Source organism: Lates calcarifer, linkage group LG20 (genome assembly GCF_001640805.2).
Source record: "Lates calcarifer isolate ASB-BC8 linkage group LG20, TLL_Latcal_v3, whole genome shotgun sequence".
NCBI lineage: Eukaryota > Metazoa > Chordata > Actinopteri > Centropomidae > Lates > Lates calcarifer.
The window spans coordinates 16,935,879-16,960,830 of record NC_066852.1 but is presented as its reverse complement, the minus strand read 5'-3'; the positions used below and the strand labels follow the sequence as shown (position 1 = coordinate 16,960,830).

The 24,952-nt window shown below is 41.4% G+C and overlaps 2 protein-coding genes across 8 annotated transcripts in view; one reads left to right on the top strand and one right to left on the bottom strand.

Moving 5' to 3' along the window:
* The window catches only part of irf1b (interferon regulatory factor 1b), a 323,207-nt gene that overhangs the window by 136,897 nt on the left and 161,358 nt on the right, over positions 1-24,952 (bottom strand). The gene's annotated exons all lie outside the window — the stretch shown is intronic.
* rapgef6 (Rap guanine nucleotide exchange factor (GEF) 6) overlaps positions 1-24,952 on the top strand; it is a 140,606-nt gene that overhangs the window by 38,652 nt on the left and 77,002 nt on the right. For 2 of the 7 annotated variants that reach the window (XM_051078809.1, XM_051078810.1), the window contains 3 exons: positions 6,901-6,970; positions 14,640-14,783; positions 16,178-16,195. In XM_051078809.1, coding sequence (XP_050934766.1) covers positions 6,901-6,970; positions 14,640-14,783; positions 16,178-16,195 — 232 coding nt within the window. Of the gene's footprint in view, positions 1-6,900; positions 6,971-13,613; positions 14,784-16,177; positions 16,196-24,952 lie in introns of those variants that run through there. The other 5 variants (XM_018691620.2, XM_018691618.2, XM_051078808.1 and 2 more) reach the window with 3 other exon arrangements.

Here is a 24,952-nt window from a genome sequence, read left to right as displayed (position 1 = left end):
GGAAATAATGTGGCTCAAATCCTGATTTGGTTGCACAAGCACAATGTCAAGCACAGATGTTATATATAGTATATGTGCAATATTCTAAATGATGGAGGAAGAATTATCCATATATCTGTGTGTTTACCAAAAGTTTGTTTGAATCTTTCCCTTCCTTAAAGCTCCATGTGTAAAACATTGACAGTGCTGCTCATTTTTCATCTGATTCATCAGCTTTTCTGGGAATGGGCTGCACTACAAGAAAGTAAAGTTTACAGCAAGATTATCTAGAGCATTGTGCAGCAAATGTGCATTCGATCAAGTGTGAACAGTTATCTCTCTCTCTGAGATTGCGGATTATTAAACTCGCTGCACTGGAGTTGAGCAGCAGCTGTTGGTGGCTCTCTGTTTTGCTCTGATATGCTGAGGTTTGAATTAACTTAACTGATCACACAACCGTAATGTTTCTGAATGACCCACTACGTCATTCCCTGGAGTCTGTCTGGCAGTTTTTTTGTGCTTATGTGTGCTGGTGGTCTGTCTGTAGTGCTGACTTCGGCCAACTCTCCAGTCCTTGTGTGTAATGTGTTGTATGTTTGTGTGTGTGTGTGCGCGTGTGTGCGTGTGTGTGTGAGTCAGAGCGGTCAGTGTTAGGCAACCAAGCACTAAATCTGAGAGGAAGGGAGTAAAGTAGAATAGTGCGCCTGTGTTAGATTGTGGTCTGTGGATTTCTTTCTGTACTGTTGGTCATCATTACCATGGAGACATGGGTGCCAAATGGGACTGGTCGTCTGTTTGGGTTTGAATTTTTGACCAAAACTCTCTTAAACCTTGTATTGACTCAAATTACTTGCTCAAAGATTTTCTACACTGTGCAGCCTAACACAGGAGTGTGGAATTAAGAGCAAGCGTACAGTTCGTTTGTGTGTTTTTTTTGCAGACTAAGGCTGCGTTCAGACCATCTTAAGCCCTGCATGAAAAAAACGCATTCATCTAGAATATTTTGTAATATGAATGCTGTTGTTTACCCTGCGATCATCACAAAGGAAGAGAGAATAACTACCACTTTCCACAACTTTACAACTCCAGACAGAGTTGTAAAGTTGTGGAAAGCGGTCGTCTCATAGGATTATAAACCGCTGTGCAGTGTTTTGGCATCTGATACCCCTTAAAACACATGGATTTGTCACTAAAACTGGACTTCCTGGATTACATTACTGTGTACGTCTCACCAGTAGCTGAAGTGCCACATTCCCCTTTGCATTGTTTGAGTGTGAGTGTGTCATTCTGTTCACAAATGGACATGAATGTGATTTTTTTGTGATTTTCAAATGTATGTAAGTTGAATCCAGCTTAGCTTAAATGTCCTGTAACATGCTTTATAAATTGTGGTGCATTATCACACGACTAAAAACAACACTTGTTGACTTACAAATCCAGAGCTTATTTTAAGATTGACATGAACGTTATTCTCATTTTCTTTCAAGCTTTTTTATAGAGATCTTTTCCTATATACTATAGACTATATTAATATTACTATTTTGCATTCATGTTCATATTGCTGGTTTTTCCAGATTTTTTACACCTCAGGGCGTGTGTGTGTGTCTGTGTTTGTGTGTGGCCTTAGTTTCTGCACCGGCTGTCATGGTTTATTGCCCAGGGTGCTGCAGCTGTCACTGGACTGTGGCTGAACCTGTTCTCCCCTCTGCCAGCGACTTGTTTCTGCAGGAAAAGAGGGCAGAGAAATCATCACCTGCTGAAATCTGGTGCAGGCACAGCTTCAGTGCTGTGAGGAGAGCTTCCCCCTCCAAGAAAAGATGACTTTTAGCTCATCCAGCAAAATGTTGCTGTGAGAGTAGCCGATCACTTAAAGTTTTTGTGAACAGGAAAGGGTCCAAGACATAAAAGTTTCAGTGATTTGAAGTGATCTATATGTTGGATGTTCCGTGGGGATGCCAAAGTGGTGGTGTGGTCTTATTAGTTTCCATCATAAGAAAACCTGGATATTTGGCAGAAAAGACAAACTAATAGTCTGGTTTTGAGTTGCCAGTGTAGATAAGTTGGTGTTCTTTTGCTCCATAATTTCAGGAAAACATTAAAATGCGGTTTTCCTGTTCTGTTCTGTTTGTGTGTGCGTGTGTGTGTGTGTGTCATGTACAACGCATTACCCGAACTGATATTCTAAGGAGGACTGAACCTACTCTACTGTTGTGGAAATTTATTTCATGTGGAGATGAAGAGTAATGACTGAAGAACAGCAGTGCAGTGAAATCTCAAGTACAGCAGCGATTTGTCCTGAACTCTGCCAGCGCCATATGGAGGAACTGTTGTGCAGGAGCAGGAGTAAATACATTTGTAGAGCAAACACTCAACACTGCAGCCATGATTTGTGGTTGATGCGTTCATGGGCATGTTTGTTTCATGAGTTCATGAAACTCTAAACCTACTTTTATTTTGCCAGACTGAAGGCTTGGACGCACTGTGTGGTTTTAGAGGTTTGTCTATTTCCTCTGTGAGACACAGATTCACACCAGCTGACAACTGAGAAGTATCAGATCTCAGTTCAGTCAGGGCAAGAGCATCTTTTGGTGGGTACACACACACACACACACACATATGCACTCACATTAGGTTGATTAGGTCAGAGAAAGAGGAAGACAGATAAAGGAGCAAGCATAGGAGTATGAGCTGAGGTGTATTTTATTTTATTTTATTTTATTTATTTATTTATTTTTTGGTCCAACCATACCTACAAACACACACACACATACAGTGCATCCAGTCGGCACATGTCTGCAAACTCTAGTTCTGCTCCTCCTTTATCATTGGCAAACTGTATTTTTCCTTTGTTTGTCTCACACAGTTTGTCTCACCACCCTACACACACACACACACACACACACACACATACACACAGTGAGGAGACAGGCTTGGCAGGCTTTATGCGGCGCTGACAGGGACCATGCGTCTCGCCTCAGTGGAGTGTGGAGAGATCTGTCAGAGTCGGGGCTGACCTCCAGGCAAAGGGCTCCAAGAGAACTCTGAGCCCAGCAGACTGCATTCCTCCCTGGGAAACCGTGCCTTGGTGTCTGCGCTCTGGTGGAGGCTGTTGTATGGATAGTATGGATAGTATATGAAGAATTTTGTTGTATTTGTCTGTTCTCGCTCAGTTGGTTGTTTTTTCTGATCAAACCAGCTCAGAATATTTGAAGAAACTTGATACTTATCCTGGACGAGGAGGCAGACAGACAGATATTACAGGATCCCTGGTGGTGTGAAGCAATTTGGGGAATTTTAACTGGTGGACGTGGCGCTCCAGCCCATGTGTTTGCAAGCATCTTCCTCACTGAAGTGTCATTGACAGATGACAGTAAACCCCTCACAGCTCTAGGAATGCTCTCTGCAGCTGACACTGGCCTCTGACCTCAATGTCGGGAGGCAAGAAAAAGCTGAATTTCCCAGGAGGGGGCAATAAAATATCACGATCATGATTCATTAATTTTGATAAAACAACAAAGAAAAAAAAAAAGCCATGAACACATATTGAAGACATGAATCTTGTGTTAAAACCCCTTTACCTCATTGCAGTTCTTTGAAGTTGAAATGCTTCTTTCTCTGTCAGTGCTATAAATGGCATTGAAATAAGAAAAATCAATAAAAGGGATAATGGCTTTTACTGTCCCTGGATTCACCTGACTGGTGCACTTTATGAAAATGGTCTAATATTTTGTACATTTAGTGAATAATTTAGTTTCCAGTAGAAAATCTGCTGTAATCCTTTTTAGCCTTTATCGTGTTGCCAAAAAAGCTGTAAGGCTTTATCAGCAGGGATGGATGCTGTTGACGTGACCTCTGATTCACCTCATCCAGGGAATCTTGAGTCTGAAGATGTAGATGCATGATGAATCTGAGCTTTCGTGGCGGTGAGGTGTCAAATAAATGAATTCACACCTAGGTTCAGCCTATTCTGCTATAAGTTAGTTAGTTATGTTATTATCCTAACTAACAACAATTTTCTTTGTGTCTGTGACTATTGTCAGACAAAAACAAAAACCACCACAGTTTTCTATCCAGTAGCTCTGGAATATCACTCAAAGCTTTGATTTCACAGGCTCCTCACAGCCGTTTCCTTTTACCATTTCCTAGAAAATCTGTCAGAAGAAACAACAGCTCATCCAATTCAAAAATGTGTGAAAAAAGAAAAAAAAACTAAGGACTTTCATCATGTCTTCCATCATCATAACACATTATGAAGACAGACTTTCATCTGAGCCCTAAATCAAGAGGCTGACATTGTAAGAATAGTGTTTGCGCTGGTGTGAATCTGTGATTAAGGATGTGATGAGATGAAAGTTTGCTTTCTTTCTTCTTTCTTTTTTTTTTTTTTTTGGCTCATAGAGAGGAACAGCCAACAGTAAGAGGAGAAAAAGAAAAGATGAAAGGGAATGTAGAATTATAGAGAAATAAGGGAAGAAAACAGCAAAGCAGAAAATAAAATGCAAAAGCGTTGTGTAGAGTTAGTGTAAAGTGGACGGGACATGGAAAAAGAAGAGAAGAGAGACAGATAGGAGTTGATGAATAAATGAGAGTGAATGCGGTGAGAGACAGAGCTCTAAGGGAAGGATGGCATGGAATGAAGAGAGAAAAAGAAACAGAAAGAGGAAGAAGAGAAAGTATGGGTAAGGAGGCAAATGAAGGTGAAGGGAAAAAAAAAACAACTGTAAACCAGAGGGAGGGAGGGAGCCACCGTGTGAGAGAGACAGTGTGAGAACGTAATCAGAGAGGAGATGTGAGAGTGAAAGTTGGCCCTCTCCTAGCTCAGCACGCTTCCATAATTAAAAACAGCCACTCCCCCGGTCCCTAAACAGTGCTGAGTCGCCACTTTTAGCATGCCAAAGGGTGGGGGTGGGAGGGTGGGACGGGGGGACATGTTTGCAGCCCAGTCTGCTCTCAGGGATCACCGCACACACTGATGGAGCTGTTCAGACGGGGTATCTCTCACACACTCACGTACTTAGACAGTTCATGGGAAACAGAGACATGCATAATTACCATATGCATAAACACAGATGCTCTGACGAGAGGGAGATATTCAAAGGTGCCTTGGAAGGAATGTCTCAAACTTCAAACACTGGTCTGTTCTTTGACATCAAGACATTTTGTTTATATTTAAGCTGTCAGATGTGCATTTATTAAGGTGGCATCACACGGAAATTGACAGAAAAGGAACAGCAGATCAGTTAACACCATCCATCGTGATAACCAATTAGTTTTTGAAGTCTATATTTAAGCATAGATATGGCTTCTTGTATATCAGGATTGGCTGCTTTCTTTATCATATATGATAGTAAATGTGATAAAAAACAAAACAAACAGTTTGAAGACATCACATTATTCATTAATGAAGTTGTAATGGATATTTTTTCACTATTAAATGATAGATTACTAATGAGTTGATTGTTTGACAATGAACATAAAGATTAGTTACAGCTCTAGCAGTAAGTGTTTGCATCATAGTAAAAATGAATTTGTACATCAGCTGCATACAAGCGCTTTGTTTGTGTTTTGAAGAAATCATTAGATTAAAGTCAAACACTTTCTGTGTTTCGACATTACCAGTAAGGAAAGACATCACAATGCACTGCTGCAAATCAGCTTTTCAAAATCTATTTAGAATTCTGCCAAGATGTCTTGCTTCTGTGTGCTTCAGACTGGGGCTTTAAGGAGAAAGGCTGACAGAGAAAAAGAGTTCCTACTGTCAGCAAACACACTCGCAGAGTGCACTGCGATGTCATGCAGATTCTCCATGTGACGAGAAAAGAGCAGGCCGAGCCACATGGTCTCACCACAGAATCAGCTGCTCTCCTCCCGCTTGTCAGAGGACACCCACCCGAATGCGGCTGAACCTGTGAGGCCCGCGGACAAAGACTCACATTGTGCATAGACTTTTTTTTTGGTAACACTGTGGTTTGATGCTGATGTTGGCCAACCAAAACTGGCCCTCGTGAATGAGGCAGCTTGACATTTAGAAGTTCAGTGCGTCCATTTCACCGAGCAGCTATCATGAAGCAGTGAATTTTTTTTTAATCATTTCTGACATCACAAAAGTCACAGGAATTAACTTTATAAATAGATTGATCAAATTGAACAGGTCTTTTCTGACAGTGTATCGTGCTAGTTTTAAAACATAGCACTAGGATGGACATCACACAGAGTTGGTTGAGTCTCTGTGTACAGTTATTTTGAGGTGCCATCCACAGAGCCTTATTGATCTTTAGTCTTTTTCCTTGCTGCGGTTAGACCTTCACCACAAACTAGTGGCCCAGCTGCAGTGCTTTAATACCTGAGCCATGTCAGAGACTGATATACACTAGTGCCCAGTCTTAGGTTTCTGTTGTACATATCCTTGCTTCTCTTACTCTTTACTTGTAGTTGATAAACCTAGTGTCTCTCACTAGGTCTGAAGAAGGAGCCAAATCATTACACTTGTTTATGATTTATTAAAGGAATTGCTTTTATGAAAGTATCTGTTTAGGGCCTTAAAAATGTGTTACCTGCAGCAGTTTAATCGACAATAACTGCCCCTTGAACTTCTTTTAATGGGTTGTTTGCCCAATGTATTTTATATAAGATGAACTGCTGTTGACAGATTTGGGTCTTGGGTGTTTACCCGAGACCAACACTCTGATATGAAGGATCAAAGTTGAATAGTGTTTGCTATACAGTAAATATCAAAAGCGTAAATGCTGGTGTTTGTCTGTGGGTGAGCAAATGTGATCGACTGCATCTGTCTCCACTGTCAGTGAGTGAGGATCATTTTATCTTTGTGTTAGGTTTGTTTCTGTTTTAACCCTTTGTGTGTGTGTGTGTGTGTGTGTGTGTGTGTGTCTGTCTGTGTCTGTGTGCACGCTCTCTCTACAGTTTTGGCAAGCAGCTGGGGGGCAGACGAGGCTGTGAATGCATCACTTTGGAGCCGTCAGAAATGATTGTGGTGAGTAGAAACACTGCCTCTCTCTCTCTCTCTCTCTCTCTCTCTCTCTCTCTCTCTCTCTCCCCCCCCCCCCCCTTTCACTTTCTCCATCTCTTTGACGGCCTCTCTCTGTCTCTGTCTCCCTCCCAATCACATCCCTTTTTATCCTCCCTCCGCTCCTGTCTTTGCCCTTTGATTTTATTCATTTTTCCATCTTTATTTGATGTCTGTGTTACCTTTACCCCCTGTACTCTTCTCTTGCTCGTCCTTTTTCTCCCTTTCTTTCATCTCTCTTCCTCTTCTTCTCTTTCTCCCTCATCTCTGCTATTCCAAGTCTGTGCCCCTACATTTCTGTCCGCAAATTCATATTTAAATGAACTTCATTGGTAGGATATATTGTAAATGGACTGTACTTATATAGCGCTTTTCTAGTCTTTTCGACCACTCAAAGCGCTTTACACTACAGATCACATTCACCCCATTCACACACATTCACACAGCACATATTCTATATTTAATGTGCTTTCTAAACACATTCACACACATTCACACACCGATGTGACACACACATCGGAGGCAATTTGGGGTTCAGTATCTTGCCCAAGGATACTTCGGCATGCAGACTGGAGGAGCCGGGAATCGAACCACCGACCTTCTGATTGGTGGACAACTGCTCTACCTCCTAAGCCACAGCCGCCCCTTGTGTCATTATTCACACCAAGGAAGAGTGGAAAATAAAATCTGAATGCTCAAAATAGAATCAAACGTTTTATACCTTATTAGCAAGAATGATGGTGAACAAATCGTCTGTCGAGATGTCAAAAATTAGTGGTGTCAAAGTGCTCTGGTAGTGCTTTTAACCGTCTGCGGTTTCACTTAGCTATAAAATAAAAAGGGAAAAAAGCTCAACAATAATCTTTAAAAGTAAATAAATAAATAGTGGCACAACACACCGTGTTGAGGATGGTCAAAGTCTGAAAGATGCTAACAGCCAGAGATTATTCTGACCGCTCCCAAGAGCCCGACAGGAGAGTGCATGATTATGTAAATACACAAATGTAGAATTTACATTATGCTTTAATGGAAGTATTGTGCATTTCACTTTTATGATTGAAAAGGATTCAAGGATGAGGATCTTATCTTTGGACTAATCATATTTCATGGAGATATTCCCAGCAGGACCAGTCTGAAAGTGTTTCCCATCTACAAAAATTCAAAACGGCAACATTCATTTACATAAATGAAAATCTAGACTATGTCCTCTGTCTGTGTTTCAAGTCTTGATGAATCATTCTGATTACTGGTGAAATGTTTCCTTAAACTTTTGAGAATATCCAAAATCATTTATTCATAATTAGTTCATCATGCTATATGTTGCGTATATAAATACAGATGTGGTGTGTTTCTGTCTGCTTCCACAAGGTCATAGAACTCACAAGTCTCTCTGTCTCCTCTCTATACGTCCTTCCTGCTCTTCCCTCTCCTGAGTCTCTGTGTCTGATGGACTAGAGGGATCAGATAGGATGAGACAGGATAAGCAGTAAAGTTTCACACAAATAGCAGCAGATAGCACCAGTTCCACTGATTTTATTGAGCAGGGAATAAAAACCAAACCTTGAGCAGATGTGATGTTGATATTTCTTGATAGTTATCTGTACATCATCCTTGACCTGTAACAGTGAGGTCAAAGGACTCTGAGATGCTACAGGAATTCCCCAGAATGTTTTGTGCAGAATTTAAGAAACCCCCATCAGAGATTTCTGTTGCTATGACTGTACAGAATTAGATAACTGCCACTGCTGTAGCCATGGAAACAGTGATGAAACTGTATCGTCCTCAGACAAACTGTCAAACAGAAATGTGCAAGGTCTTAAATGAATGTCATTTTTACCAGGGTTTGTTGCTTTTTGTTGTAACACAATGATGATTTAACCAGTTTCACTCTGAAGTATTTATATTTACTGCTTTAGGTTGTTCCTTACTGGGAAAATCCCCCTAGTTTACAGGAAATCATGTTTCCTCTGCAGCCAGAAAGAATAAAGAATAAAGTTTTCTACCTTGAGCAGAGTAGAAAACTTTTTTTGCACTTTTTATTGTGCAGCATTTGTTTTGTAACCTTTTTCAATATTTAAGTGGTCAAGCAAAGTCATACATTAGTCATACGCAGTGTTTGTTTATGTATGGTGTTAGCTTGGGTTGTTGACTAGAAAGAAAGAAAGAATTAGCAGTTAAGAAATGGAGCACTAGTAGCCTACAGATAAAAGAAACACAAATTAACTACAAATTAACCTCAAATCTGAAAAAAGGTAAACTAAATGAGCAACACTCTCCCCTCTCAACCAGTGGTGCTCTCTGATCAAACAGCCCCAGGAAACAAGGAGCCGCAGCAACCAAACTCAGGAAACCAAAAGTCCCTTACACGCATTGCATAACTGCCTCGTCTAAAAAACCGTGACAGATAAATTAGATTGATAACAGAGCAGTGACAAAGCAACAACTGTGACACAGAATAATCAAGGTCATTGTCATTAACTTGATGAAATTTCTTGCACTCACTCTAACGTGCTTCGCATTCACCCAGTGTGTCTTATTATCTCCTGATCCCTTTTAGACTAGCTGGGAAGTCTATCACATATCTTTGCTGGAACATTAATCCTGAAATTCCCATGCTTGCTTACTGTGCATACTCACATTCAAGCAGCCGTGAGGTTTGTGTTTGACCGGTAAGTAAGTGTCCAGGCTGCAAACTCCACCCCGATAGTTCCAGGGACATCAGAACATCATTTTCGTGGAAAGTTCCTGTAATGAAAAAGGGTTATAATACTGAGGTGCCCTTTCAGCAAGGCACTCAGTCCTTAACTACCCCCGTGGGGCCATTCAGAGGCTATTGCTGCAGGAAAAGGGAGTGGTGGTACTGATGATCTTCCAGGTATGATTGTGTGATAATGTGGGAATGTGAAGTTGGGCATTGTAGAAAAACAACCAGCTCAGTTGACTCAGTTGCCTGGGGAACAAAAGATAAAATCAATTTTCCATCAAAAAAAAAAAGGAAAAGGAAAAAGAAAAAAAAAAAAGCTTGGTTTTTATTGAACTTGCCTCGGTTTATGCTAAACCATCTGCTGTGTGTCATCCTGGAGGAGTAGGCAGAGATGTTGGTGGTGATGGAAGGGGGAAAAAGGAGATAGAGGCAATGTGAATCAGCTGATTGGAGCCTTAGGGAGAACATGAGGTGTTTTCTGTGTCTATGCATATGGACATGTCTGTTCTCATCTGTAAGTATTTGCATTTTTGTCTGAGAACTAGGAAATTAAATTGTGTAGAGGAAGTTGTTGTTAATATCCAGGCATATCCTTGTCCGCCTTTATTGCCTGCAACGCTTCTACCAGCCGCAGCACAGTGGAGCAGGGTGGATCTTGACTGTAGAGCCAGAGTCCTGCTCCAAGTCAGACTTTTCTTTATTGCACAATGACCCTTCAACAAACTATGGTGACTTAGTTGCACAAATACAAACAATAAAGAATAAAATGCTAAACAAATATATAAACACATTAACACAAAAGAACACTCACTCAGTAGTCACTTAACAGTAGCCATCCTTATTTTAACAATCTTCTTATCTTAGCATCTTAGGCTTTATGCAACTGTGTGAATCTATAATGAAAATAATTGCTGCTCCAGCTGTGCAATTTGGCTGTAAATGGCCATTGAGGTCTGAAAATATCAGTATTTAAAGTGACCTGGACTTAAATGTCAAGTTGTGCCAATTTCAAGTCAAGAGATTCACATGCTCATCATCCTGGTGAAGGGGTGATTTCACCATGAATGTTAATCTGATTAAGCGCTGCTTGTCTTCATGTGAATGACTAGTAGAAGCAGATGATCCTCTGGCATCAGTCTGCAGCATGTCTCAGTAAACTGAAATCCCACTCTTTCAAGGCATATAACACAGTCACCATTTAGCCTATATCAAGTGAATTATAGCTTTTATATTTGCTGTCAGTTGAGGATTTCCTGGGAAAATTCTTTTGATGCACAGTAATTGTTGCATGTGAGGATTCAGGCACAAGCAGCACTCAGTGTAGCTGAACAGACAGAGGAAACAGTGGCATGTCTTTTTCCCCCCAAATCGAAGAAAAACATACAAAATGACAAGGAAAGCAGCCTGGAGCGCGAATACACACAAACATGCGTGCACATATACACTCTGAGAATAACGCATAAACACACAAGAGCAGAGGGACTGCGGTCTAGTCACACTGCATTGCAGCCAATCAGCTAATTAGGGCCATGGGAATAGTAGAGGGAGTGTAATCTGCGGCTGTCGTCATGACTCTGGTCACAGGATGGACAGGAGTGACATTCATAGACTGACAGGGCGGGGTTGTTTTTGAGTGTGTGTGTGTGTGTGTGTGTGTGTGTGTGTGTGTGTGTGTGTGTGTGGTGGGAATGGAGGGGAATGAAAGGAAGTAAAGAGGAGGAGTGGAGTGAGAAATGAATGAATAGAGCAAAAAAAAAGAATGTTAGCAGGGGTGATGCACAGTGGCAGGGAAACCATCAGATAGACAGTGAGGAATGTAAACTGACAGATGAACAGACGTGAAGTTAAGCACACACACATATTTAAACGTACAGAGGAAACAGGAAATATAGTCAGATTATAGCCGTGACCATGTCAGAAACATAAAGGCAAGAGTCCTCAGTGGCTGACATTACTGGTGGTCATGGGATAGATGGTTACTTTCAGTCAAACAGCCAGAGAGTCACGTACACGGGGAGACAAAACAATACTTATATGGTCACAGGATAGACATGAAAGTCGGGCACATTTCTAACCTTCCCCCCAAGAATTTCTTGTTTGTTACCTTCAGGCTGTGTGTCTCATGAGGCTCATTAAAATAAGGCAAGATGACACTTTTTGCCACAAGGAGGGATACATCGATTCCAATACTGGCCCCTTTTACAACTGATATTTGGTATTTTATAGCATAACTATCTCTCTAGCAGTTCTTTCAGAGTCCATTACAGCAAAACTACCCACAATTCAATAGTTATATTACAGCAGATTACAGCAGAACTCCCTGACACAAGGTTGTTCCTCCGCCTGTATCAAACCACAGCAGCTTTTGAGTCCCATTTAAGCAGTGACAGAAAATCTTTGGGTCCATCTTCTTCAGTTCTTTTTAAAGCTGTTCTCTGATCGGCGTGCAAGATTGTCTTAACTCCAACTACTCTGTGATGTTTGCCTTTGAGAATCATAATCCCAGCCTTATTATGATTTGGAGTTATCATGAGTTTTTATTTTGTGTGTTACATGTGGGAATACAGTAATGTAGACAACACAAATTTCAGTCCTAGTCTGCATAAACGCAGTAGTCATAACTCCTCATAACTCTTTGTGGCCGATCATAGGGTCTGTATATTTAAGACTTACATGAGGTCTGGGAGGGAAACCATACAATGGTCACGTATAGAAAAAACTGGCAATCGAATACTTATGGTATGACGAAATCTTTCATACCAATGGCATTATCAAGTTCAAAGAGGAGTTGAAAGACGAGGGAAATATTTGAAAGACTTGAAAGATTTCATATCAAAATCTAGCCATTTGAGCTTTCATAATTTCTAAGTGTAAATATGGTCTATAATGTGTCATATTTTTGTACCAGCAGCCCTTTCATTTACATATTTTGAATTTATATTGGTTCCAAGGTCTAGAGAACATCCTAACTGGTCACTGGCCACAGGTCTCACTGGTCTGGATATTATCTTCTATTCAGCCCTACTATTACCTTAATGATGTAACATTTTAAGTGCATTAGTTGTAGTTGTGAATGTTTTTCATGTTTTTTTTTTATTGAAAACACTTAAAAAAAGCACATCAGCAAGAGATTGAAGAGTTTGCAGGATTGTGAAATAGATTTTAGCTAGTCTCCGCTCACTCACTCACTCACTTGATTTCTGACACTAATAATGCACATATAGTACATGAATGAATGCATGGACTCTTGGTGTGCAAAATCAGTGCTTTTGAGCTGTCAGCAAGTATTGCTTAGCTTAGTACATAACTAGACACACAATGGAAAAATGCAGATGATGAGTAAAAGGTAGAAGGCATTCAAGAGCCTTATAACCAACCAGGAAAAGAAAATGATAAAGATAAGAGGCCAGAAAATGAAGATACGTAAGCGAGGAAGACAAACAGAAAGAGGAGTGGCAAGAAGATGCAGCTTAAAAATATTCAAACACCACCAGATGGATCTTGTTAATTCCATTCCTCTGTTGGCTTCTCAGACTGGAAGACACACTGACAGAAACCTAGACAGACTGGAAGGAACAAGCAGTGGTATTCTGACCCCTGCAAACAGACGCATATGGCACACTTGTTAAAAGGCACCAAATTATCCAATCAGACTTCAAAGGATGAAGTTCGCTGCCGAAACTAGGCATCAGCAGCTGATGACAAACCCTTGACAGTCAAGTGAGGAGAGGGGAATTTAGGCTAACACACGATTTACATATTTTGGACCCTGAAAAAAGAAAAAACTACAGAGAAAAGAATAAAAGACAAGTTAAAGCAAAATTTAAAAATGAAAACAACTTAGCAAAGCCAATAAAAACTGTTTTTGAAAAACACTTTAAAAGTTGTGTAATATTAAAACTTTTAAGTATCATCATAATAAGGCTATTTATGCATAGTTTCGTAACATTATGTAATGGAGAAAGAAAACAAATTCCTCTTGCAACAACAGACCGGCACAAAAAAACACTACGGGGAATGAATTGTATGGCCGGAATCTGTGTGCTGCGCTGTTTTTTTTTCTCTGCCTCGTGAGGATATTTGTGTATTTACGGTTTCCTGGAGGAAACTGTGGGCTCAGTGTATGCTCTGTGCGCGTGTCAGACGGCGAGAGAGAACGAGCGAGCAAACATGTGAGTAAGTCTGTGAGTATGCAACGTGTTGAGCAGCTGAACTCTGTCTTGAACCCTCGGGCCCCGAGAAGAGGACAACTCTCGCCAGTTCTGAGACAAAAAGAGAGACAACCTTCATTTTTTCTCCCCTCGTTGTCGCACCGTTTGTTTGTTCGTTTGATTTTGATCTTTCCTTCCTTTTGTTCTGGATGCTTGCCTCACAGGATGTCATGTTTCAGGATCCCTCAGGGTTTTGGACCTTTTCTGAAAAGTTTGGACGCAACACTTGTATTCAGCTTTTGAATAGAAGTGTTTCCCCGCTGTTTTTTTCCTCCCCTCTCGTGGTATTTCCTGCTTTTATGTGTTGCTCTGGTCCTGTCCTTGTGTCAGGATGAGTGTGCTCCGCTGGCACCGGTTGTCTGCACTCTGGAAGAATTGGATGTTCAACCAGGAGCCAGCAGAAGAGCAAGGCCAGATCTCAGAAGCTCCAGGACATGAAGCAGAGCCAGGGAAAAAGGAAGGGAACACATCCAAGGATCACAACTCAGACTTAATGGAGCTTAAGACCCAGAATTTGGATTATGAGAACCAGAAATCAGAAGTAGAGAGCCAGAACTTGGAATTTACAAATCTGAACTCGGGTCCTAAGATCCAAAAGTCCGAACTTCTTAAACGCAGCTGTGAGGACCGGTCTTCCAGCTGTCCCCACGCACCTGAAGGTTGTGGCTGTGAATCCCGTAGAAGCTGCTATTCTGAGGAGGGTGTTGACTGTTTATTGCAGGTGGATAACGGCAGCGAGGGGGACGACGGTTTTCTACAGAGAGAGGGATCCCAGCGGAGGTCCAGGCGGCGCTTCAGGAGGGTCAACCCCAGGGGAGAGCGGGAACTCATCACAGACGGCCAAGAACCCGCCGGCTACAACACGGTAGGAGTAACACCATCACTATCAGCGGAGGCTCACGCTAACCTTCTTTAGTGTTTACGTGTTGAATGTAGTTGTCAGACACTCTTAGATTTATGTGGGACAAGGTTAGAACAGCCTTCATAGTAGGAGCTTAATCAAACACAACTGCCCTTTAACATTACTAAATATGCATAGCCTTCTTCACAAGTCTGTTTTTCTGAAACCTGCTGACACACAATGACTAATGAATTCTTTCAGTCTTAGCAGTGGCACATGACATAAATTGGAAAGTGTCCTCAGCTTCTATCCTCCTACTCTGTCTACAGTATTTAGTACAAGATATTAGATCTGTTCAGACTCATCAAGATTTTGTGTTTTCTGTTACAGTTAAAATGTGAGGAGGAAGTTTAGGTTAAAGAGGTTAAACACCAAAAACATTACCATGTTGCCTACATTTTCATTACAATCAAAAGGGGAATTTCGTAGAAAGACACAATCTAGGTCTCTCATAAGACCACTTGATACTGTGGCAGGACTTTTCCCTAACTTTTCTTGAACAAAGTCTCTGTAAGAAAAGTATTGAAAGTGAGTGAGTGAGAGTGTGTGTGTGTGTGTGTGTGTGTCCTTTTGTCTGAAGTTGAGTTTCCCTCCCTCTGATAGGATCACTGGGGCCAGCAGTGTGTCAGTTACAGCTTTGACTAATCACCAGAAGCCACGCTTTGGCACACACACACGCAAACACTCATGCACACGCGCTCACAGGCTCGCAAACTTTGGCACTTAGCTCACACACACACACACACTTCTTCCCAGCTCATGCAAAGCTCCCTGGGGCATTACAAAGGGGCTTAATGGAGAGCTTAAAGTGTCCTCTGCTGACCCTACCTGCTGCCTCTGTAGTCTCTTGGTGATTGCTCCACATTTTTAAATTACATTTCTAGCCTTCAGCATCGCCGAATCCCACCACATTCTTCTCTGTGACTGTATTTATTATGTAAAGGCTAACCACTCCGATGTGCCAGCGCAGCACTACTCCAAAGAAGCAGGACAAAAAACAAGTGGAACAGTGCAAATGTCCTGGAAATACAGAGAATTACATTAGTCCTGCATTGAATTGGAGCAAGACTTGAGGGCAAGATGAGCAAGGGACACATTTGGCAAAACGAAAATATCCCTAATAGAAGACATCATAGTGCTGTGACATTTATAACACTCATGGTCATTGTTAAGGGACCAAATGGGGCCCTCGACATGCTCACTTTTCTTTTATTAAATGAGAATATAGATTAGAAGATTATGATGTGCTATCGTGTTACCATCCTCACACAGATACAGAGTGTTCACCACCTCCATTATGACTGTGTCTTCTTGCTTTTTCCTCTTTTTTCATGTTACTGCCGGTGCCACATCTTCAGGATTATGTCAACAACCAGGTAGGGGGGAAGCACAGAATTACTTTACATTTATGACTATCTCTGCTCCATCTTGTTGCCTCGCAGTGTTTCCACATCTATTGGGGTTTGTCTGTCAGTGTGTCTGGCATAGCGTTGTGTGAATGTCTGTGTGTGAGTCATGTGTCGATGTGAGGTTCAGGGCACCTGTTGTTTAGAAACAGGCAGCGTTGGGAAAAGCGGGTCATTTTGAGGCTGCCACACACAGGCACGCACTGCTGTCTGCTGACACTGTGGGTGGCAGATAGGAAGGGGGCTAACTGTGGAATAAACAGATGCATGCTGGGAACAGAACAGCAACTGACTTGTTAACAGATGGAAGACAAAACATTTCGTTTTAACTCCTAAACCTTACAAGACAGAGACTGGTTTGAGGCGACCCTTGGCGACATCATGTTCAGGTTCTCCCTCTGTTTTAGATCAGACCATTATTGACTCTTATCCCTGGAAGAGAAAATGAGAATGTGTGATTTTTTTTGTGATTTGATGATTTGTGAGCTATATCGCTGACCATCTGGTGGGTTCTGGTGGTTAGCTGACACATAGTACCAACACTCAGTTTCCCCACATTTTCTGTGTTAGCAGAGGAACATAAAAGAATCCACACATCTGGCTTATGTCTCAATCTGGTGGTAGTTAAATCAAAATAAAACTCAAATCAAGCTTCATTTGTCACATACATTATTATACAAGTACATGTGGTACAAGAGTGTAGAAAATAAAGAATAAACAAGAAAAAGGAAAAGGATGTAACACGCTGCATTCCAAACCTTTCTTTTCACCTTCCTTTGGCGAATAGAGGTTTAAATTTTGTATTTTCCAAACTGCAGTCATGCAGCAATGAAATGGCCTTATAGTAATATAGTAATATGTGGGACTTTTACAATGGCAGCATTTGTTCAAGGCTTATCCTTTGACTATATTTTTGAATCTTAACATACTGAGCTATATCCCTGCAAAAATACTCACTAAGCATTGCTCAAACACATCTCTCTTCAAGTTGAAGCATTATGTCTGCTACTGTGGGGATGATAGTGAGTTTGCTCTCACTAAGTGATTGATTTATTGATAGACTGATCATTTGATCAATTAAATACATTCTCTCTCTGTGATTAATGATCCAACAGGGTGAATACCAGGTTACAACAGCCTTGAAAATGTCATAAAAACCTCCATTGTTTTTCTTTGGGGGTTGCCCATTTGTGATGATATAATGGTAGTGTGGATGTTACACAGACTATAAATGTATATTATACACGCACGCACGCACGCACGCACGCACACTCAAAGAGAGCTGTTTTTCTGGCTGGGGATCAGAGGATGTTGTTTAGAGGCCTTATTGAACCATAATAACATCAGTAATCCATTATCACTGCTCTGTACTAGTGTCTGGTGTCTCTCTCTCTTTCTCTTAATGGCTTGCTCCAGAATGAATGAAGTTCCTGAAGCTATGAATTGAGAGGAGTCCAAAAAATGGTGTATAAAGAGGAGGAAAATATAGCATCTGTTGTGTCTTGAACAGATAATTACAGCTTGACCCACAAATCACACCAGTATTGGCCTACTGGATGTATTTTTCTTAGTTTTCTGAAGCAGAGAAAGACAAACTGATTAGAACAGCCTTTATAATATTATTTTTCTATTTTACTGTCTTTATATTCTGCAGTGACTCTGCTTGTGATTTAGTCTCATTGATCCAGAAACCTGACTCCTCTTTTAGCAGGGCAGTAGACAGAAGATCCTGTGCATTCTCTCACTACCATAACAGACCACTGGGATTCACTAATGACTCAGACTCACACCACACACACACACACACACACACACATTGCAAAGAAACAGAACAGCACACACATGCACACAGAGAAAGTCACTTCATTAAGACATCAGATGCCTCACTGGGTTACTGTCTTTCTCTCACTGCACAGATAGCGAGATAGATGAACCCATCACCTCATTTGCCTTGCAGGGGAAACCTGCTCGAAGGGCTTTTACAGTCGGGCTACTCCGTGGCACCCCAGGATCATTAATTTAACATGACACAGGTTCAGCCATCTGCACAGGGTAGTGAAGTCTGCTCAACGCTTGAATAGAATCAGCAGAGAGTGATGTTATGCTGCCTCTGTGGTCCAAGTTGTGCTAGATTCTGAGTTTAAAAGATAGTTATTTGAGAAACAAGCCAGTAGCACACAAAGTGAGATGTGAATATAGACTCTCAGAAGTTGACACACTTTGGACTCACTTCAAAATAGCGATTTATTTTTAATATTCTTCAGGGTTCATCTGTTGTTTTTGTTGTGAAGCCCTCTTTGTTTAAAGCGGCTAGCTCTGTCTGGGACCTGTTGATGGAAAACATGCAGAGCATGAAGCAGCATCCTCTGTGCTGTTTTGAAGCAACCAAGTGTCGGTGCACACCGGAAACACCATGTCTCTTGCAACGTCTGTGGTTGGCTAACTTCCTGTGTCAGAAGGCAAAAACGTCTGCTTCGTCTTTCTTTCCTTCTTTCTCTCACTTTATAGCTCACCCTGTCTAACCTGGGACACACATGAGTCAAACGTGCAGACCTGCATTAATTATGAAAAGCTTCAACCACCAATGAACCAATCTAATGAAATTCCTTTGGCTAGAGGGGGAGGTTGGTAAAAGCTGTTCAAGAAAATATTTCAGAAACAGCTCTCTCTTTACTGTAGTCATGCCCTGTTTGCCCACTCTGGATTTTAGGTGTGAAGTCACTGAGTAGAAATCTCTGCACACAGGAAGCAACAAATCAGATCTTCACACACTTGTTCCTAAACAGCAATGAGGACGTACCCCAAATGATATATGTTAAAATATGTCTGTTTTCAGTTGTGTAATATACAAAATCATAGCTGATTATTTTAACTTAAACATACAGGATTTACAGTATGTCACACAAAGAAACAGATGCGAGTTAGGTGACACTGCAAAACAGCAGCTGCAGTGGTAGGTTTGTACTAATTTTAAAAACCTGGTGTCACACATTTTGGTTAGTAAGTAGAGTAGCAGCACCACTATCAGAGAAAACAGCTGAGGGCCCTCTAACAGCATGCAGGTTCCCACGCTAAATGCTTACTTGTAGCTTGCTTTTTGCTGGATGTGACCTGTATGTGGAGGAGACATCGTCCATCTGCTGAGGAGGGTTGTATGAAACCTCCAGAGCAGCTGCGGAATGGGCCAGGAGGTTAAATTGGTTTGTCATAAATAAACTTCAATCAATCTGAAGAATCTAGCTACTTTCACATGAAAACTACTGAGTTCATTGTGTGTTTTTTCTATATAAAAGCTTGTATAGTATGTGATGAAGTAATGCTGTATCATGGCGACACTTCAGAACAAAATGGATACTCATAATTCATATGATACCAGTTTCTGTTCAGGGATCCATTAACGATGACTTTACCTAGATGACGTTGTCTGTGTTGGTATCATTTTTGTTAAATTTGATGAGCTTGTGCTCGTCATGCTTTGCCATTACTCAAATAACATCACTGCTTACAATCAGGTTAAGCCTAAGGTTGCATTCATCATGCAGCAGGCAAGTCATAGGTGTGACTCATACAATTGCTTTGTCATAGCAGTGTCAGTCTGGTGTGAAAAGGAGTGACAAAGTAACTCTGCATCATCTTTTATCCTCTGCTCAGGTTTGAAGGTAACGGGTATGGACTGATGGAAAGACTTGCTTGCGTTGTTGCTGTTAAGTCTTGCTCGGCCTCTTTTGCTGCTAAAACTGCTTCCCCTGAGTCTCCTTTAAAATTAAAGAGGCTGGTTAAACAGTGGACATGTCTGGGAAGCCTGCGGAGCACCAGCCACTGTGGTGGATTTGTTGAAAAAGTCAATTTCCTGCACTGATTGTGTTGGAATGAGCTCAGTGGTGCTGGTCAGTTTTATTGAGTTTTGCTTGGCATCGTGAAATAACAGAGTTGTTAACATTCCCGTAATATTCCTGGCTTCATTTTCATTGTCATTAGCGCGTGTGTGAGTGCATGTTTTTAAAAATCCTCTCCTCGGTAAAACTGCAGATGTGCTGTGCGTGTGACTTTTACCCAGTGTTTGGGTGTGTCTGATTTTTTAGCACTTTTTTTTGTACTTCTCAGCTGTGGGTTTAAACATGGATACATACAGTATGAAGTTTTTATCTCTGTCTTGCTCTTCACCTTCCCTGTGCTGTTCTGCAGAGTTGAAGCATTCTGGGCTGTTTATATTTTAAAGCCCCTTGCTGCTTTAATGCACCCAGTCCATTCCCAAGCTCATCTGGTCTCATTCTATCAGAATGCAGGTGGGGCCGGCAAAACCCCAAGGGCCTTAAGCCAGCTCTGCCACTGCTAGACCAAGCAGGGCCCCAGGGAGAGATGGGGAGCCAGGAAGAAGTGGGAAGGAAAAAGAATAAGGAACAAAAATGTGTATGTTTTTACAGTGACTATGAGTCAGTCTGTGGGAGGGTTTGTTTCTGTTAACCAGCAAATTTAACCCATCATTTACCTCATTGAGCATTGTCATAACTGTTGTTATTGTGCCCAGGATGGATGGTGATGTAGTTCTTTAACAGCATTCCACACAAACAATAAGTGTGTTTCCACCCAGCCAATCAATCATGGTGTACATGAATGGCTTCGATGCCTTAATGGCACCCAACTGGAGAATTAGCGCCACAAAACCTAATATTCACATAACAGTGGTGGATGGAAATGCACATTAGCTACATTTCCTTTGCTAGGTTTCTGGAAATTCTGTTAAAATTTGCACTAGATTTGGTTAGAAACTTGAATAATAAATAATGCTTCTCACATGCCACATCATTTCCTTCTCTTTCGCATTTCACCAACTAGTGAAACATGGCAACTACACTGCAAACCAATCATAGAGAACTAAGATGGGGAGAACATTCAGGTGACTCAGCAGCCAAAGGAAGAAAACCATGACTTAGCAATGCTTTATTTTGATCAAATTTTTTTCTTACATCCTTTCCCCTTTTCCTGTTTGTCCTTTCACCATCCAGTGTCTAGTGAAGCAGAGATGCCATGAGAATAACCTTTTAAAAAATCAAAGAGGAGAGGAAGGAGAAGGGCAGAGAGGACAGAATGAAAGCGGATGTGGGTAGAGGAGAGGATGGAAAGAGGAGTGAGGAAGAGAACGGGAGTTAGGAGGCAAAGTTGATAATTGTACCTTTGGACGTGGTGAAGAAAGACAGACTCAAAGTAAGACACAAAGGGGAAGTGGTGGGGAAGGAATGATAAAGAATGAGGGATTAAGACAGGATGGATATATGGCAGTGAGGAGCTTGCGAGGGGATGACTAAGAGTTGGCTGAGGTGGAGAAGAGGAGTTGAAGGTGAAATGAAGAGTGGAGGATAACGGAGGTTGACAGGTGACGAAAAAAATGAGTGGGGCGTGCAGCAGAAGGAGGGTGGGGGGTGGGGTGAGGGCAGAAAGGTGAAGGTTGTGGGAAGGTCAGATCGGGATTTAATGGGCGACAGGAAGGATGGGGTGAGGGAATGGAAGGGTCAATAGGGGTTAAGATGGGAAAGCAAGGGAGGGCTGGCGGAGGATGAGGGAGAGAAGGAATGGATCCAACTAGTGTTAATAGTACCTGCGAGTAAGACGCTGCATTATTTTAAGTTGCTCTGACTATCAGTGAGGTGGACTTAAACGCTTCAAGACAAACTGATATGCCTCTCAAACCTTTTGAAACTTGGTCAACAACAACTTGGTCCAGGGATGAATGGTTGATCCTTTTCCATTCTTTATTCACTCTATTGCAAATTCTTGCTTTACATACGAGTCAGGCTATCAACCAAGCACATGTACTGGTTGCCACTTTGACATAAAAAATTGTATTTCTGGGCTCTAAACAAGTCATAGGGTGGCACTGTGTCCAAACCAGATGCTTCTCTGCAGTCCCATGTCATCCACGTGTGTCTACCACAAGTAGGGCCAAACAAAAAAATAGGGAAGAGCTTTAAATCAGATAACAATCAGGGTAACATCAGGTAACAAAACAAAAAAAAAAAAAAAAAAAAAAAAAAGGACGAAGAAGAAGAAAAAGCAAAAAGGACCACAATATTTTTCATCCAAACAGCTGGCATGGTCTACTACAGCGATCATGTGCCAATCAATGACTTGTTTACTTCCTCAAATTGTGACTCAGGCTCAAAACACTCAGCTGAGTCTTGGGCCATTGCCTTCAAACAGCCAACAAAACCACAGACCACAATCATTCGCTGGTGCTCCAGTCCCACTCCTGGAACTCCTGCTGCTTTCACTGTCCATGCAGAACGCACACACTGAAACACCTTCACAGGTCTGTAAATAATCATGAAAGGCCGTATTCTCACACATGCAGTGACAGGTTTCCTTGAGTTGTTTGTGAATTCTTTAAATAACGTAAAAGAGAGTTTACCAGTAGGCTGTTTTGCGAGCTTTGTTTCTTCATGTCACAGTGAAAATCTGGTCTTGCATTTCATTCTTAAAACTGGCTTATGAAACCTGCAGACATCCTGACAGTGTGCATGTGCATGAGCCTGTGTAGAGTACAGTACATTACGCCGGCCACCGCAGTGTACCAGTGGGGCACTATCTGCGGCTGTTGTTGCTGCTAATTTTAGGGATTACATCAGCAGCACTAAGATGACAACCTTGTTGAACTCCCTCCCTATATTCCTCTCTGCTTCTTCTTCTCTCCTCCTCCTCTTACCTCTGTCTCTTATCCTCCTGTTATCACCCCCCCCGGCTAGCCATCATCTTCCCTGTTTAGAAGCAAATAGACACTTAGTACGTTTATCTCTCTTTTGTCTCATCTTTCTCTTTAATTGTGATGACAAATTGCCCTTTATATGCTTAAGACAACCTGTGACCCTGCTTCATAATTTCCTGAATTTCTCCTCAGTTCACAAACGCACAGTTCAAGCTAAAGGACAGTTACAGTTCACCTTATCTACAGGCCTTTACTCTTCCTCCCTTCCCTCTCCTTCACCTCCCGAAATCCTGCTGGCAGTCCTTTTCCTCCTTTGACAACCCCCCTTTCCTTCTGTTTGTCTAAATTTTTCATCCACCAGTCTACTCCTTCCACTTTTTTTTTCCTCTCGCACGCACGCCACTGACTCACTGTCTCTTCTTATTTGCTTTCGATATGTCTCTCTCCAGTGCTTTGTCCTCTGTGTTATTTCTTACTCTTTATGATGACCCACTCATCTCTATTTAACGTAATCACTGTATTCCCTGGAGTGGGAGGGGATTACATTGAATTAGTTGTCATCAGTTTGTTTGTACATTGTGTGTGTGTGTGTGCTTTGTATTGTGTGCTATCAATTTTATTTATTTATTTATTTTAGAAAATGTGTGGAAATTACACATCATCACATCTCACTGTTTCATTCTGGCAGACCAAAATAAAGATTGTCACCAACTGGCCAAGAGTGTGATTCCAATAAATTGAAGATGGAGCTATTTTGTATGATTTTCACCCTTTTTCACTGCCTCTTCTATATTTTTGCTTCTCTAGCTGTTTTGAGCTTGAATCTCTCTCTCTCTCTCTCTCTCTCTCTCTCTGTCTCTCTCTCTCTCTCTCTCTCTGTGGGGACCAGTCGGAAAGGGAAGGGCTGGTTTAAATGGCAGGAATTCCTGTCTTGTCCTTCAGACAGACACACGCTCACAGAATCACACACAGAGTGTGTACGCACACAAACACATATGATCAGATTGCTTCAGTCATCGTATTCATGTAGTTGTCTCTGTGTGGGCTGCATGTACACATATGTGCCTCTGTTTTTGTGTGAACAGGACTCACTGCTCTTTGTGTGTTCGTCTACTGTACACAGGAAACCAACAAATTATATTTGACTTTGAACAGCAGTACCTCCATATTTGCTGAAAGGGCCTTAACCATTTACTCCCTGATGTGAGAGTCATGTCATTTTTTAAAAACATTTTTGACTTAGACCTTGAATAAAGAGCTTTTTAACTCAAAATAAACATTGTTATGTAGTTTCAAAAAGGATAAAGATGTTTCAAAAGCAGTTCAGTGTAACCCACTGTGCAGGTGTTCTGACATACTTTACAGCAGCACAGTAGTTCTTTAATTCAGATATCATATGCTGTGTTATCAAAACAACACTCGGTGTCAGTTGTAGAGCCAAAGGAATTGGCTTATAAATATTCAACTGACAGAAAATCTGCAACAAATTCAGTGATTCAAAGTAATTTTTTAAGCAAAATTTCCAAAAGTTCCCTGGTACCTGCTTTTAAAAGGAAAAATTTTTGCTGGGATTTTTTTGTCTTGGTCAGACAGAAGAAGGTCTTTGAATGTATCAGCTTTGGCTTTGAAAATTGTGATAGACCTTTTTGACTAGAGAAAAGAGCGCCCAATTCGAATGAGCAACTCTCCATCTCAGCCTGTTGTCTGTATGTGTAAGCATGCTTCCAAACTCCAGTCTCACCTGATGCTGTAAAAAGATGTGTGCTGCCTCAAACAAGCACTGGTTTATATCTCCCCTCATTAGCTGTGTTGTTAAAGAGACGCTGTCAGACTCTGGACTGTCTATGGAAATTAGTCTGTGGCCACCCAGCGGAGAAATATAGGGCTTTAACAAGTCAGCACTTCTCGGTGTGTTTTTGTGTGTGTGCACGCCACATTTGTGTGTTACAGCACTACAGGAGCTTTCGTCAGATGACTCGTTTTAATTAGCCTGGCAGAACTGATTAGCTGTGAGCAGTAGCCACACA